The following is a 12636-nucleotide window of genomic DNA, read 5'->3' as shown; positions in this document are numbered from 1 at the left end:
CTGATAATGCAGCTGATGGAAACTTTCTAAACATAATTTCACAGGTAATACTTATATGGGACAGGATTTGTACTAGCTGATTACTTGGAAAGCCCAGATATGTTTCGCACCTATTTTTTTCAGAAGTATGAAATTTTTTCTCTGCAGCCTACTACCCAAGCGTTCTCATATCATGATGAAGTTCTAATGACAGGCCTTTTTGTTTCTAGAAAAGTTTCAGCTGAGAACAAAAAAGATGGCCATTTGGAGAACAGGCAAAGGCATGGTAGCGAAAATCAGGGATACATTCCAGAGGAACAGTGGAACACAGAACAAATCCCAAGTGAGTCTAATCTGGTGAATCACATATTGTCAAACTGCTTCTCAATACAGGCATTTTGGAAAACATGTCAAGCAATTACACTGCAAGATTTCACAACACTTTATGAAGGACTTGTGCTTGGCCTGAACCTCTTCAGAACATTTTGGATTTTCTAAGAGTATGGTCCTTCAAAAGTATTGAGAAAACAACAAAGTTCTTTGCAGTTGAATTTAGTTTTAGCCCTGGGTTTGTTTTTTCAAATGCCATTATTCTTCAAAAATATCTTCTGGGGCCAGAGATGGGAGTACTGGATTTACATATGATGGTCAATTTAGGCAATATTTTGCGGTTGGTCTGTAAAAGCAAAAGAATCTACCAATAACAATTAAAAAAAAAAAAAAAAGAAAGAAGGAAAGAAAAAAAGGCAGTTAGTGAACTATAATTCTACTGATAAATGACTAAGGCATTATAAATTCTAGTCCTTAAGCACAAAGACTCTTCAAAAGCAAATTTAAATCCCCACCAAATCATTACCTACCACTTGCATTTGCAACCACATTATTATCAAAACGTTTAATCAAACACTCAGTGACGTAAAATTATTGTGCAGAATCTGTAATCCAGGCATACATCCTTTTCTCTCTAACAAATAAATTCTGAAGAAAGAAGTGCAGTGGAAAGATTTCAATAGCATGTAGTATTGTAAAATGTATCAGTTATAAAAAACAAAAGGAAAAAAACTAAGTAAACTAAGTAAACCTGGACAAATTGATTCTAATATGTCCTAGATGGGCTCCTTTTGTATCCGTTAGTGTGCTGGGTTGACCTTGGCTGCCCACCAAGTGCTCACCAAGTTGTTCTATCACTCCACCTTCTCAACAGGACAGGGGAAGAAAATAAGATGGAAAAGCTCGTGGGTCAAGATACGGAGGAGGAGATCACTCACTGATTACTGTCATGGGTCAAGCAGACTCCACTTGGGGAAGATCAGTTTAATTTATTGCCAGTTAATAACAGAGTAGGCTAGTGAGAAAGAAAAATAAAACTAAACCCACCTCCCTCACCCCGACTTCTTCCAAGGCTCAACTTCCCTCCTAGCTCACCTACCTCCTCCCCACAAGCAGCACAGGGGGATGGGGAATGAGGGCTGTGGTCAGTTCATATCACATCGTCTCTGCTGCTCGTTCCTCCTCACACTCTTTCCCTGCTCCAGTGTGAGTTCTTTCCACAGAATGCAGTCCTTCATGGACTTCTCCAATGTGGGTCCTTCCCACGGGCTGCAGTTCTTCAAGAACTGCTCCAGCGTGGGTCCTTCCCATGGTACAGTCTTTCAGGAATGGAGTGCTCCAGCGTGGGTCCCCCACAGGGTCACAGTTCCTGCCAGAAAACTTGCTCCTCTACATGGGGGACACAGCTCCTACCAGGAGCCTGCTCCAGTGTGGGCTCTCCACAGGCTGTAGCCTCAGGGCACATCCACCTGTTCTGGTGTGGGGTCCTACATGGGCTGCAGGGTGGATATCGGCTCCACTGTGGTCTTCCATGGGCTGCAAGGCGACAATCTGCATCACCATGGTCTTCCCCACAAGCTGTAGGGGAATCTCTGGCACCTGGAGCACATCCTTGCCTCCTTTCTTCACTGACCTTGGTGTCTGCAGGGCTGTTTCTCTCACATTTTCTTGCTCCTGTTTACCAGCTCCTGTTGCACAGCATTTTATACCCTTTCTTAAATACATTATCACAGAGGTGCCACAAGTGTCACTCATGGGCTCAGCTTTGGCCCACAGCAGGACCATCTTGGAGACAGCTGGAACTGGCTCTGCCTGACATGGGGGCAACTCCTAGTGTCTTCTCACAGAAGTCACCTCTGCAAGCTCCCCCCAGTACAAAAACCTTGCCATGTAGCCCAACAAGTTAGCTAGAGTTTGGCTCACAATATTAAATCATATTTAGCTGTGTTCCTGAGGGGCTTGTGGTTCATGCCATGGTGGGCACTGAATAACAGTAATCTTGTGTATTCTTGTTACAGGAATTGCCTCTCTTCCCCCAATGTCTTCAAAGTTCACTGTCCCTGCTGCAGATTTACATACCAGTTCTGTACCAAAGGTAACTGTAACACTGATATCTTGCCCTTTGTTTTTCACACAGTGAGTAATGTACTATATCCAAACATAGATCTTGGGTGGAGGTAGATATTTATAAGTCAAATACATCTGTAATTGGGTAAGTGGAATGTCCCTTCCACATTCCTGAATGTTTGGTTTAAAAGGATAAGTGCCCTGGGTGTTAGCCTCAGATTTAGATTGATTTGAGGGGGTGGGACAGGAGGTGAGGGAGAAATGACCACACCTGATATTTGGAAGAAATGTCTAAAAAAGCTTTTCTCACATCTGTTCCTCTCAGCACCCTGCTACATCTGCCTTCCCACCTCCCAAGCTAAAGCTACGAAGTCACAGACTTCCCCTCATTAAATTATAGAGTCATAGAATATCTTGAGTTGGCAGGGACCCATAAGGATCTCCAAGTCCAACTCCCTGCTCCTCACAGGACTATCTGAAACTAAACCATATGACTAAGAGCATCATCCAGATGCTCGTTGAACTCTGACAGACATTCAGGCAGTGCCTGCTCTTTCCTTTCATTTCCATTGCTTTTCATATCTTTCCTCCTCCAAACGTCAGCTAGCCCTTTCTGCTGGCCAGTATGATGGGTAGCCCTGGCTGGGACAGACTTCCAATAGGTAAAGCCAATTGTGTTTTCATCCTTCCTGGGATTAAAAACTCTCCTCCTCTCTCTCCACAAGCCCACCTATTACCATTAATTAATACTTTCAGCCTTGGCAGCTGCAGTAACTCTGGCCTGGCTTTTGAGAAATACACCTCTGTGTATATTATACATTAAACCATTATAATGTGGAGGTTTGCTTTGCTCTGGGCATGTAATAATTCTGGAGAGCTGTTATATAGGTGCCTTTGCCAAAGTGGAGGTCTGCAGTGTTTTTGTTTTTCTCCCCAGTTGCCAGACTGGAGGAGATGTGGATATAAGATGGAGATAGTGTTGAAGGTGAGGTTTGAGGTTCCTTTGCAAACAAAATCCAGTCCAGATGCAGTAAATAAATGTGCATTTTCTCTGGATCATTTCTTGATTGTATTTTCCAGTTACACTTCCACATTGCAGAAGTTGCTTCAGTCAGGAACTTTGCACTGATCTTAGACACCTTTGGTATCTCGGCAGGAAATGATGGAAGGGAAAGCATGCAGCTAACACACAGTACACCCTAGAGCTTTGTCCCTTTTCCACATGGCTAACACTTAAAGAAGTAGAGCTCAGTGTTTATTCCTGTACTTGTTCTGTTCTCAGCTACTTCCGTTCTGAAGGGTGACGCTGGGCTCTCTTAGCTTCTAGCACAACAGCAATGTGGATCTTAATTTATACCGTATATTTGTAGCATACATTTAGCACCTCCATGATGTTTTTTTGCCAATGTTCTCTTGGGAAAGTGGCAGTGATGTGGTACCGAGTTCACTCCTCAACACTGATAACTGATTTCTCTTTGAAGAGCTGTTTCAACATGTACAACACAGAAACCATCTTGGGATGACATTGCATATAAATCATAGCAGAGTGTGTCTTGTTCTTTTGGCACACAATGAAATTTAGGAAGTACTCAATCAATGATTAAAACAGTGATCAAAATAATAACAGTAAAAATAATAGCAATGATACTAATGTTTTTGTTCCTGGTAGTTATTATGTTTGACATTAATTACTTGTCAAAAAAAATACTGTTAAAGCAAAGCTGAAAACCATGTACAAAACAGCTGAGGGATCAGGGTGGATCTATAACCCTGAGCAATAGTTTCAGACAGTGATTGATACGCTTATGAATAGGATTATAAGGCACTGGCTCTGATTACATGCGCAAGGCGTGTGGCAAATTATGATCTGCTCTGAGAAGCAAAAGAGCTTGTGCTGAGGACCCTGCACCCACCCTACACACATTTCCGGGGGGAGGCGATAACTTCAGTTAGCTGTCGCAGTTTCCCAGTGGCTGGGTGCTCACTGATGGTTGACCTGCGCCGGTTGTGCACTGCGGGGGCATTAAGCCGTTTGGTGGCATCTGAAAGGTATCCGGTTTGGGTGCTCTCAGACAGCTCCACAGTGAGAACGATAGTGTTGTGGGTTGGGACCATCAGGAGACTGGGTTCACAAGCATTGGGTTCATGCTCCTGATTCAAGTTGAAACATGAATGTAGGTGCAGCCCTCCATGTGTAATGCTAGATTAGATAGTCCAGGAGGTCCCTTGTAGCCCAGTGGCTAGGGAAACATTGAAATCTACCGTCACAGGCGCACAGAATAAAGTTGAACTGTTTCTGCTAAATCAGTTGTCCCTGGACAATATTTGGTACAAGTCTGTTACGGTGGCTTCTAGCTGCGTCAGTAACTGCACACACATTTTTGAAAAATATCAAGAAATAATCTAGAGGTGAAAATTATTTATAACTGTTTTCCATATGTTGGAGGAATGTTTAGCAATCTAAAAATGGCTTGTGAAGACAAAGTACTTCTCAGTTTGAACAGGGATTCTCAGTATATTGTGATGGCCCCACCTTGCATATGCAGGAGCTGATAAAGGTTGATGAAGGTTTACCTTAAACTGTGGATTTGCAGTCTGTGATTTAAATTTATGGCATTTTATACAAACACAGTAAAACATTTCCCAGACAAAAAAAAAGCATTTTTCTTTTACATTCGTATAACCTTCCCTGTTAACTGCATAGTAGAGGTTTTCTGACAAAAACCGTTACTGGATGCATTCTAATAAAGTTCAATCACTGCTGTTGCCAATATATTGCATCATAAACATTGTAGTACTCTTTCATTATAACATATTTCTTGTCAAGTAGGAGAAATCAGATGGCAAGCCATTTAACTGTTTGCTCATTAGTGCTGAATCAAACAATTTCTTCAGAAACCACCTGCCTTCCTGCCACTGCATTTTCTAAGCACAGAAGGCTGTGTTTCTCAGTTGGCTTTCCCTGCCTGTATACTGGAAACATTCCAAAAGGTTTTTCATCTTTATTCTTCTGGACTTTTTAATGACAAATAACAAGTAAAAAAACCAGGAGGGAGAGAAGCTATCCAGAGAATTTTTTTCATAGTGAAGGAGGTCATAAAGGGGTGGACTCCAGCAAATTGCCTCTCTCTCCCTGGATAATCAAGAAAAATGAGCAAACGTCCTTGCAGTGCTTCTATGGAGGTCAAGAAAAAGGAGTGAAGAACCCAAGTCCTCCCTCAGGAGCAGGGCGGGGAAGGAACGAGGAGTCCATCTACTGATGGAGTCACAGAGACTGGAGACCTAAAGTCTTGTCTCTCCAGCTCTGAAAGGTGAAAGAAGTTAAGATTTCTGTGGTTGGCTTCCTTGTCACCTTATGGGATCAGGATTAACCACAGCAACAAGGCCAGAAAATAGGTCCATATGGGCAAAGTTTGAACAGAGTTTAAAAACTAAGAGAAGCTCATGGATGTAGGTACGAGATGAAAAGCAGGGCAATTGCAGTGAATGAAGATTTTTCAAGTTAGCGTTTTGACTGGACAGAGGCAATTGTACCGGCTGCACAGCCCATGCCTCCCACTCCCAGGAGAAAATGACGGAAATTTTCAGCACAGGTCAGACATATTAGGCAGTCTCCCTGTGTCTCTGAGGGTATCAGCTTCAAATATAATCCCTTCTCTTCCATATGTAAAAAGTTACAATTTTAAATGGTTTGAGAGATTAAGGGAGACTTTGTACACAGGTTTTATTTCCTCAGAAGCCCTTGCCCGTGGACCCAATCAGGTACAAATCCTAAAATACCCAGTCGGTCTCATTGTAAAAGGTGGTGACAGAAAATCACTTAGGTCAGCTATTGGCTATTGAAACTCTTTGAATCAGAAACTAATGCAAAACGTTCACAGGAGATAAATGTTGCCCAGCAGTTGCGCTGATCAATTCACAACGTGAACAGAAGATTTGGCAAGTCATCTTAGGGAAAAAGTAATACCTCAGCAAAGAAGAATGGGTGATAAAAAGGTGTGCAAGACATTTAAAAAATGATGAATATCAAAATAAATTATTGAGTTGAGGAGAAAATTGCTAGCCACTGGAAGAGGAGGCCAGGAGCATCAGTCAGGGGTGCTGGAAGGTCTTCATTCTGATTACATTATCCGGGAAAAGGTCAAATGGAGAGTAGTGTTACAGGCTTCTGTTTAATTGCATATTTTGTTACTGTCAGTGATATGAGGAGAGTGATCCTTGCTCCTAGTCCCAGGGCTGAGCTGCAGGCCAAACGGGTGTTAGGGACCAAGGTCCCATCCGAGGGGCCATTTCTCATGCCCTGACCCGTTGCACAGAGCTTCTTCCAAAACTCAAGGGCAATGAGGGGGATCCCCTACCTTGGCTCTGGCAGATTTTGGGGCAGTCCCGCAGACAGTTTAGCCTGAACAAGTGCCATAGGGCCAGTTCTGCCAGGTCCTGGGTGCCATCTCCAAGGAACTGCATTTTTTTGAGTCCCATTGGTACAAAAGGAGCTCTAAGGACTCAGCATCTTGCAAGACTGGACAGTCTCTTACACAAGCTTCATAATTAGTCCATTTAATATGCCATAAATGGCTCTATGATAAATCAGAAGACCATTTCGTAAGAGGGAGTGAGTGCTCATTTATAGTGGGCCAGATTCAACCCTAGTGTAATCCAGCTTACTTCAGCACAGGCCCAGGAGGCTTGCACTTGCCACCATAGCCGCACTCGTCCTCTCCAACCCAGAGTGAGTCATGGCTCCTATAATGGGGAAGGATCAATTTTTCTTCTTAACTACTCCAAATGACACTCTATAAACTGGAAATATTATTTAGTTGTGGTTGTGGTTTTATACTGGGAAGGAAATGAGTGATGAGTTGTAGTTCCATTTATTGCACAGTATATAACTGCTCTGACTCTGAGAATTGTTTGAAAAGAAAAATTAAGCTATCAAAATCAAATTAAAAGGTCAATAAAATAGAAATACAAAGCAATGACAGGAAATAATTTTACCCTTACTGATGAAATGTACTATGGAGTATGTCATGTTATGATATTCATTGGTCAGCATGTCTTGCTTAAGAGAATAATAAATATTGATGATGCAAGTACAGAAAAGGCAGGTGCAGTTTATAGTATAATTTTTCCAAGTGTCCGTGGAAGAAGGGGAGGAGTAAAGTTATGTGGGTGGGATTAACCCATGAAGAAATGAGAATGAATTTCCAGGCTGTATGTCTATTGATGAACAGGGAAATGTGCTGAGTGTACAAAAAGTTGACAGGATGGAACTGGTTTGCCATTTGAAGCAATAGTGTACCTGAGTTATTTTGAGGGTATCAAAAACTTTTGGCTGGGTGCTTTCCTGTAAATGAAGTGAATTTGGAATGAGAATTAAAAACTGAGGGCAGCGGGAAAAATGACCTTGAGAAAGAGAAAGCTGTGCCTCCCTGATTTTTTGTTCTAACATTTAGCCAAATGCGTGATGCACGCAGACACATTTGGAAGTACTCCTACCACATTAATTTCAGCAATTTGTTCTAATGCTAAGACTTGGATTTTTTTTTTGGCTGGCTAATAGCAGGCAAAGCCTTCAGTTTATCACACATTTCCACAGCGTCAGTGTCTGAGGATCTGCCATCTGTCAAATCAATTTAAAGACCAGAGCCCTGTTTCATAATGCCAGATGTGTGTTCATCATTCATATCACTGATGTCATATGGGTTGCAGAAGTGTCTACAACATGTTAGTAATAGCAGAAGTCCTTCTTTCATTGGCTGAAGATCAGTATTCAAAGCATCACTGAAGGATTCCACCCTGAAATCAGCTGATACACACACTCATTTTACCTTCTGATTCATCCATGTGTTGCTAGCTCTCTTTTTGTCTCACTGAAGAGCTGGAAGAGCTGGAAAGATCTGGGCATCTGTTTCCCCAACCAAACCAACAAACTATGCAAAGCTTTTCCCGGTATAATAGTCCCTTTATAGTAATCCCTATAAAAAGGCATCCAGGGCAGATGATAAGTCAACTGGCAGGCTTTGAAACATGTGACTGTCAAATATACATGGTTAACGAGATGCCAAGCTGACAGTACAAAGAGATTCGAAACTATGTACAAGAAATGCTGACGATATTGCATCCTTACTGATAGAGGGGATCTCCTTAGAAACTCGCTCCTGTGATGTGGGGCTGTGCAGTGAAACACTAGAGCTGTCTTTTTTTCCCTTCTATGTGTAGGATGTAATGAAAAATGAAACACTCTTTTCTTAGGCTAGGACTGACAGGACTAGTAGAGCACTGAAGAACAACTTTGAAATCAAAACCAAGCAGAGGGTCTAGCAGCTGTAGCGTATCAGCATCGAAATATGAAGTGGTTGTTGTGGTCCTACTCCTCTGCATTTTGTGTTTGTAATGTGTTGTATGAGATCTTCCATAGCATCAGGAAATGAGTTTTAGTTCACTGACCAGCAGCCAGCAGCCTCCATTTCAGTGAAATTATATCCAGTGAACTGCAACTTCGGTGAGGCTATGCTACTTCAGAGGAAGCTCCACAGAAAATGGGCCAGAACACAGCATGAGTTGATTGAAATTCATGAAACTATTCATTAATTGATATCAGGGCACAGTGAGAATAAAAGATAAGTAACCCAGGGCCTTTGCTCTAAAGCAAATAATGAGGGATTATGCAGCAGGGCAGAGGCGAACCATGATAGGCACAGTCCCCACCCCAGGAGCAAACTTGCTGCTCCACTCCTCCTTTGGTGGTGGTGAAAAGTGGCACGACAAGGCAGGGGGCTGGATGGCTCATTCTTGCAGATGAGATTTTTAAAGCAAAAGAGGCAGGCTTGGCTTACATTTTCCTCAGTGCTGTCAGGGAAGAATAGGGCAGTCTAGATTCAGCTGGTGCAAGTCCCCTGGCTCCATCCTATTCCAAACCACTTGCAGCCCAAAATCTTCTGTAGTACTGCCTGCTAATGGCCATAAGCACTGTCTCTTTTGACAATATTACTCAATTAACTTCCTGATTAATGTCTTTTTTTTCCTTTAGTAAATCTGGGTGCAAGGCAGCATTTTTGTGCAAGAAGTTCTGGAAAGTATTCCCACCACAGTACTTTGCTAAACATGGGATTCAGATAATGACTAATTTCAGGAAGTTTCGGAGACAGTTCTTCAAATGAGGTGCTCTTGGGCTCCCTCTGAAACTTCCTGGTTACTCAGTAGGATAACTAGTTGAGTGAGCTTTATACTCAAAGGACAGTCCCCACTATCTGGGGGTACTTGCTTTCCACAAACATAACGCTTGCCTTCAGCTTTTTTTCAGCTTTTTTTTTTTTTTTCGATTCTACTTGTAAATTTGTTATTTTGGGCGGGAGTAGTAGTAGAGAGCTTCTCAAAACCTCTGTCCTAGTGAGAAAGCCTGCCATAACAGACCTGTAGTTGAACAATTAGGAAATGCCAAATAACTGTTCTGCCATAAATGGAGCAAATCTCATCATATATTAATCGCCAGGGTGCCACAAACAGTAAGGTCTTTGGGCTGAACTGCAAGAAATTAAGTGTAGCAGGGAGATCTTGGAAAAGGTCTGTTGAGCAGAGACAGGCAATCCTGTTACTTCCCAGAGCACCTCTCCTCTCTACAGAAATAAACAGTAAAGAAGGGTAAATTTAGAAAACAGCAGTATGTTCTCGCAGCAAAAAGGAAAGGACGGGAGGGGCGGGGGGGGGGAAGGGGCAGGGAGGGGAAGAGAGTTGTGTTTAAAACAGAAGGCAGCTGTCTTATGAAATGTTTCTAGGATAGCTATGTTTATCTCCCCATTTTCCTTGAGGTGCCAGGACTCATTAAATACCAGAGACGTGTTGTCCACGTTCATTATCTAAAATTTTCCTCTATGGCTTATTCAATGATGTATATGTACCAAATGCATTATTTAAGATGATTAATACTGGAAGAATACCATGACAATACAGACTGTACTTGATTAATGCTCCAGAAACAAACCGCAAGAAGATTGGTCAACTATTAGGAACCAGCTTGGGCTTGATGAAAAATTCCAGTGGGAAGAACAGTGAAATTTCCATTAATTTTGAAGGGCTTGAGACCAGGTGGGGAAGACGCAGGTAACACTAGCCAGTGGATAGCATCTACTTGGAGGTGGATAAAACCAACAGTGGGACTGGCCGCAGCAAACCATTTGACTGTGGTATTTCATTTAGGAAGTTATGTGAAGATGCATGTTTACAACTTTGGAAGAAATTTTCATTCCTTAGAGCTACTATGTAATTATCTATGTGACATCTCACTACTACATATAAATATCCAAAGTGTATGTTTCTTGGATGCACTTAAGAATGAATTTTTCTCTGTCTTCCTCTGCAATGATGTTTTGTAAAAGCGCGTAAGTAATTAGGGCTGCAAATCCACTGCACAGATTTCAAATGAGGATAGGGTTTTCAAAACTGCTGAGCATTTGCCCTGCAGTGATCCCCCTGCGGTCAATGAAAACAGGCTGCTGTCGGTGGAACTGGAATCATGCCAGTCACGGGAACTTCAAAAAAAGCCTGCCTTGAATGAACACTGAGATGTTGAGAGCTGTCTTTCAGATACATGAAATACTGGCGTGCTTACTGTTGCAATTTCTAACGCATTTGGAAAGCAATGTCAGATGTTAAGTTTTTCTTACAGCTTAGCAGGTAGTTTCTTTGACAGAACCAGAGGAGAAAAGCCCAGTGTCATGTTTTGCTTAAAAGAATACAGGCTGCAGAGTCCACAAGAAGTTCTCAGCGTAAGAGCAGTTAATGAATACCCAGAACTGCCATCACTGCGTTGCATGTGAAGCTTTTGTTTTGTTCTGCTGTTTATCCTTTCTTTTGTATTTAGATTTTGAATGGGTTGCTGATGATAGATTTCATTTTGGTATAATGCTTTGGGGTGAGAGTTTGGCAAGTAACCTCCTGAGGACCCTTGCAGGACTGCTTTTCTAGGATTTCTTTTAGTTCTATAACTGCTTTTACTTTCCCATAGGTGCAACCTCAGAGACGTACTGATCACCTGATCAGCCCAAAGAAAATTAGAAACATGACACTTGTTTAGGATGTACTTCTCCAGGAAATTTCTCTGTCAATTGCACTTCACGTATTTGCATGGCTTCTTGCAACATAGAAGGGTTAACACCTGTTCTCCCGGTTTAAGCTATAAGTTATTTTTCTTTTTTTTCCTCGTGTAATGAAATAAAATTGCAACCTTTATAATGTGGCATATGATATCTCAGCAAAATAATGGACATAAATGACAGCCTTAACTTCAGAGACAATGAATTTAATGGGACTCTACAAGAACAAGAATCTGTGTTTTGGGTGTCAAGGAAATCAGCAAAACTCCTGTCAGACAGAAAGGTTAGGTTATCCACAGCAAAACCAAGGACTGGAACTGCAAGAGATTTATTAGTTCAGAAGAACTGGTTAATAATAATACTGGTTAATACAATATCTACTGCTTTTTGAAAGTACTTTATGTACAGCTGATCACCTTGAGCTTATAGATCGACAACATTTTTCAATTTCTGTCCTGTAATAAAATCAAGGGAAGTTTTCATGAGGGCTGTTTCAAAATTTCTAACAAAACAGTAGCTTTGGATCAGAAGTGAATTTGTTTCATTTCAATACATTCTTTTGTTAAAGGTATTTGTCTTAAATCTGATGTTCTAATTTAAAATAAAAATCACCTACATGCCAAAAAAATCCTATTTTGATTGAAATGCAAAAATCTAAAGCTGAAAAACGTGGATTTGAAACTCCTGACATTTAAGAGTTGTGCTCGAATGCTTATGTCTCTGTTCTACCTGTGGGACGAGTTTGGCAGCCAAATGTCTTGGGTCACAGCAAAAGGTGGCCGCTGGTATTCACATTGGACCCTGTTGTTTCATCAAGGATGAAATGAGCTGATAATGGCCGTGGCAAATGCACTTTAGCTGGGCAACCTTGTCAGTAGAGCAGATCTGGCACATGGACCCTATATGTGCTTTCCCAATCTAAAAATTATGATTTCTAGCTGAAATGTTTTGTCTGGAATTTTGTATTTCATAATAAAAAGTTCAAGCTTATTAGTTTTTACAGAAAGGCAAACTTCTTCCAGAAAAACAAGTTCTTTTTAGTGTACTAGTCTTTCTACCCACTCAAAGCATTCTGAATTATTCAGTGTTTTGCATGTTAATCTTTTGTATGAACCAACGCAGGTGCTCTTTGAGTGCTGAAAGAAGCCACTACATAGAATCACTTTCA

General features: G+C 41.5%; 1 protein-coding gene across 1 annotated transcript in view; it reads left to right on the top strand.

The window, feature by feature from the left end:
- IGSF5 (immunoglobulin superfamily member 5) overlaps positions 1-11449 on the top strand; it is a 29490-nt gene extending 18041 nt beyond the window's left edge. Inside the window, exons 6-8 of the mRNA XM_086481636.1 lie at positions 210-322; positions 2328-2404; positions 11381-11449. Coding sequence (XP_086337762.1) covers positions 210-322; positions 2328-2404; positions 11381-11449 — 259 coding nt within the window. The remainder of the gene's footprint in view (positions 1-209; positions 323-2327; positions 2405-11380) is intronic.
- Positions 11450-12636: the final 1187 nt, after the last annotated feature.

The sequence above is a fragment of the Leptosomus discolor genome, chromosome 1 (assembly GCF_034619465.1).
Source record: "Leptosomus discolor isolate bLepDis1 chromosome 1, bLepDis1.hap2, whole genome shotgun sequence".
Taxonomy (NCBI): domain Eukaryota; kingdom Metazoa; phylum Chordata; class Aves; order Leptosomiformes; family Leptosomidae; genus Leptosomus; species Leptosomus discolor.
The sequence above is the reverse complement of the archived record's forward strand: the minus strand, read 5'-3'. Positions and strand labels throughout refer to the sequence as shown.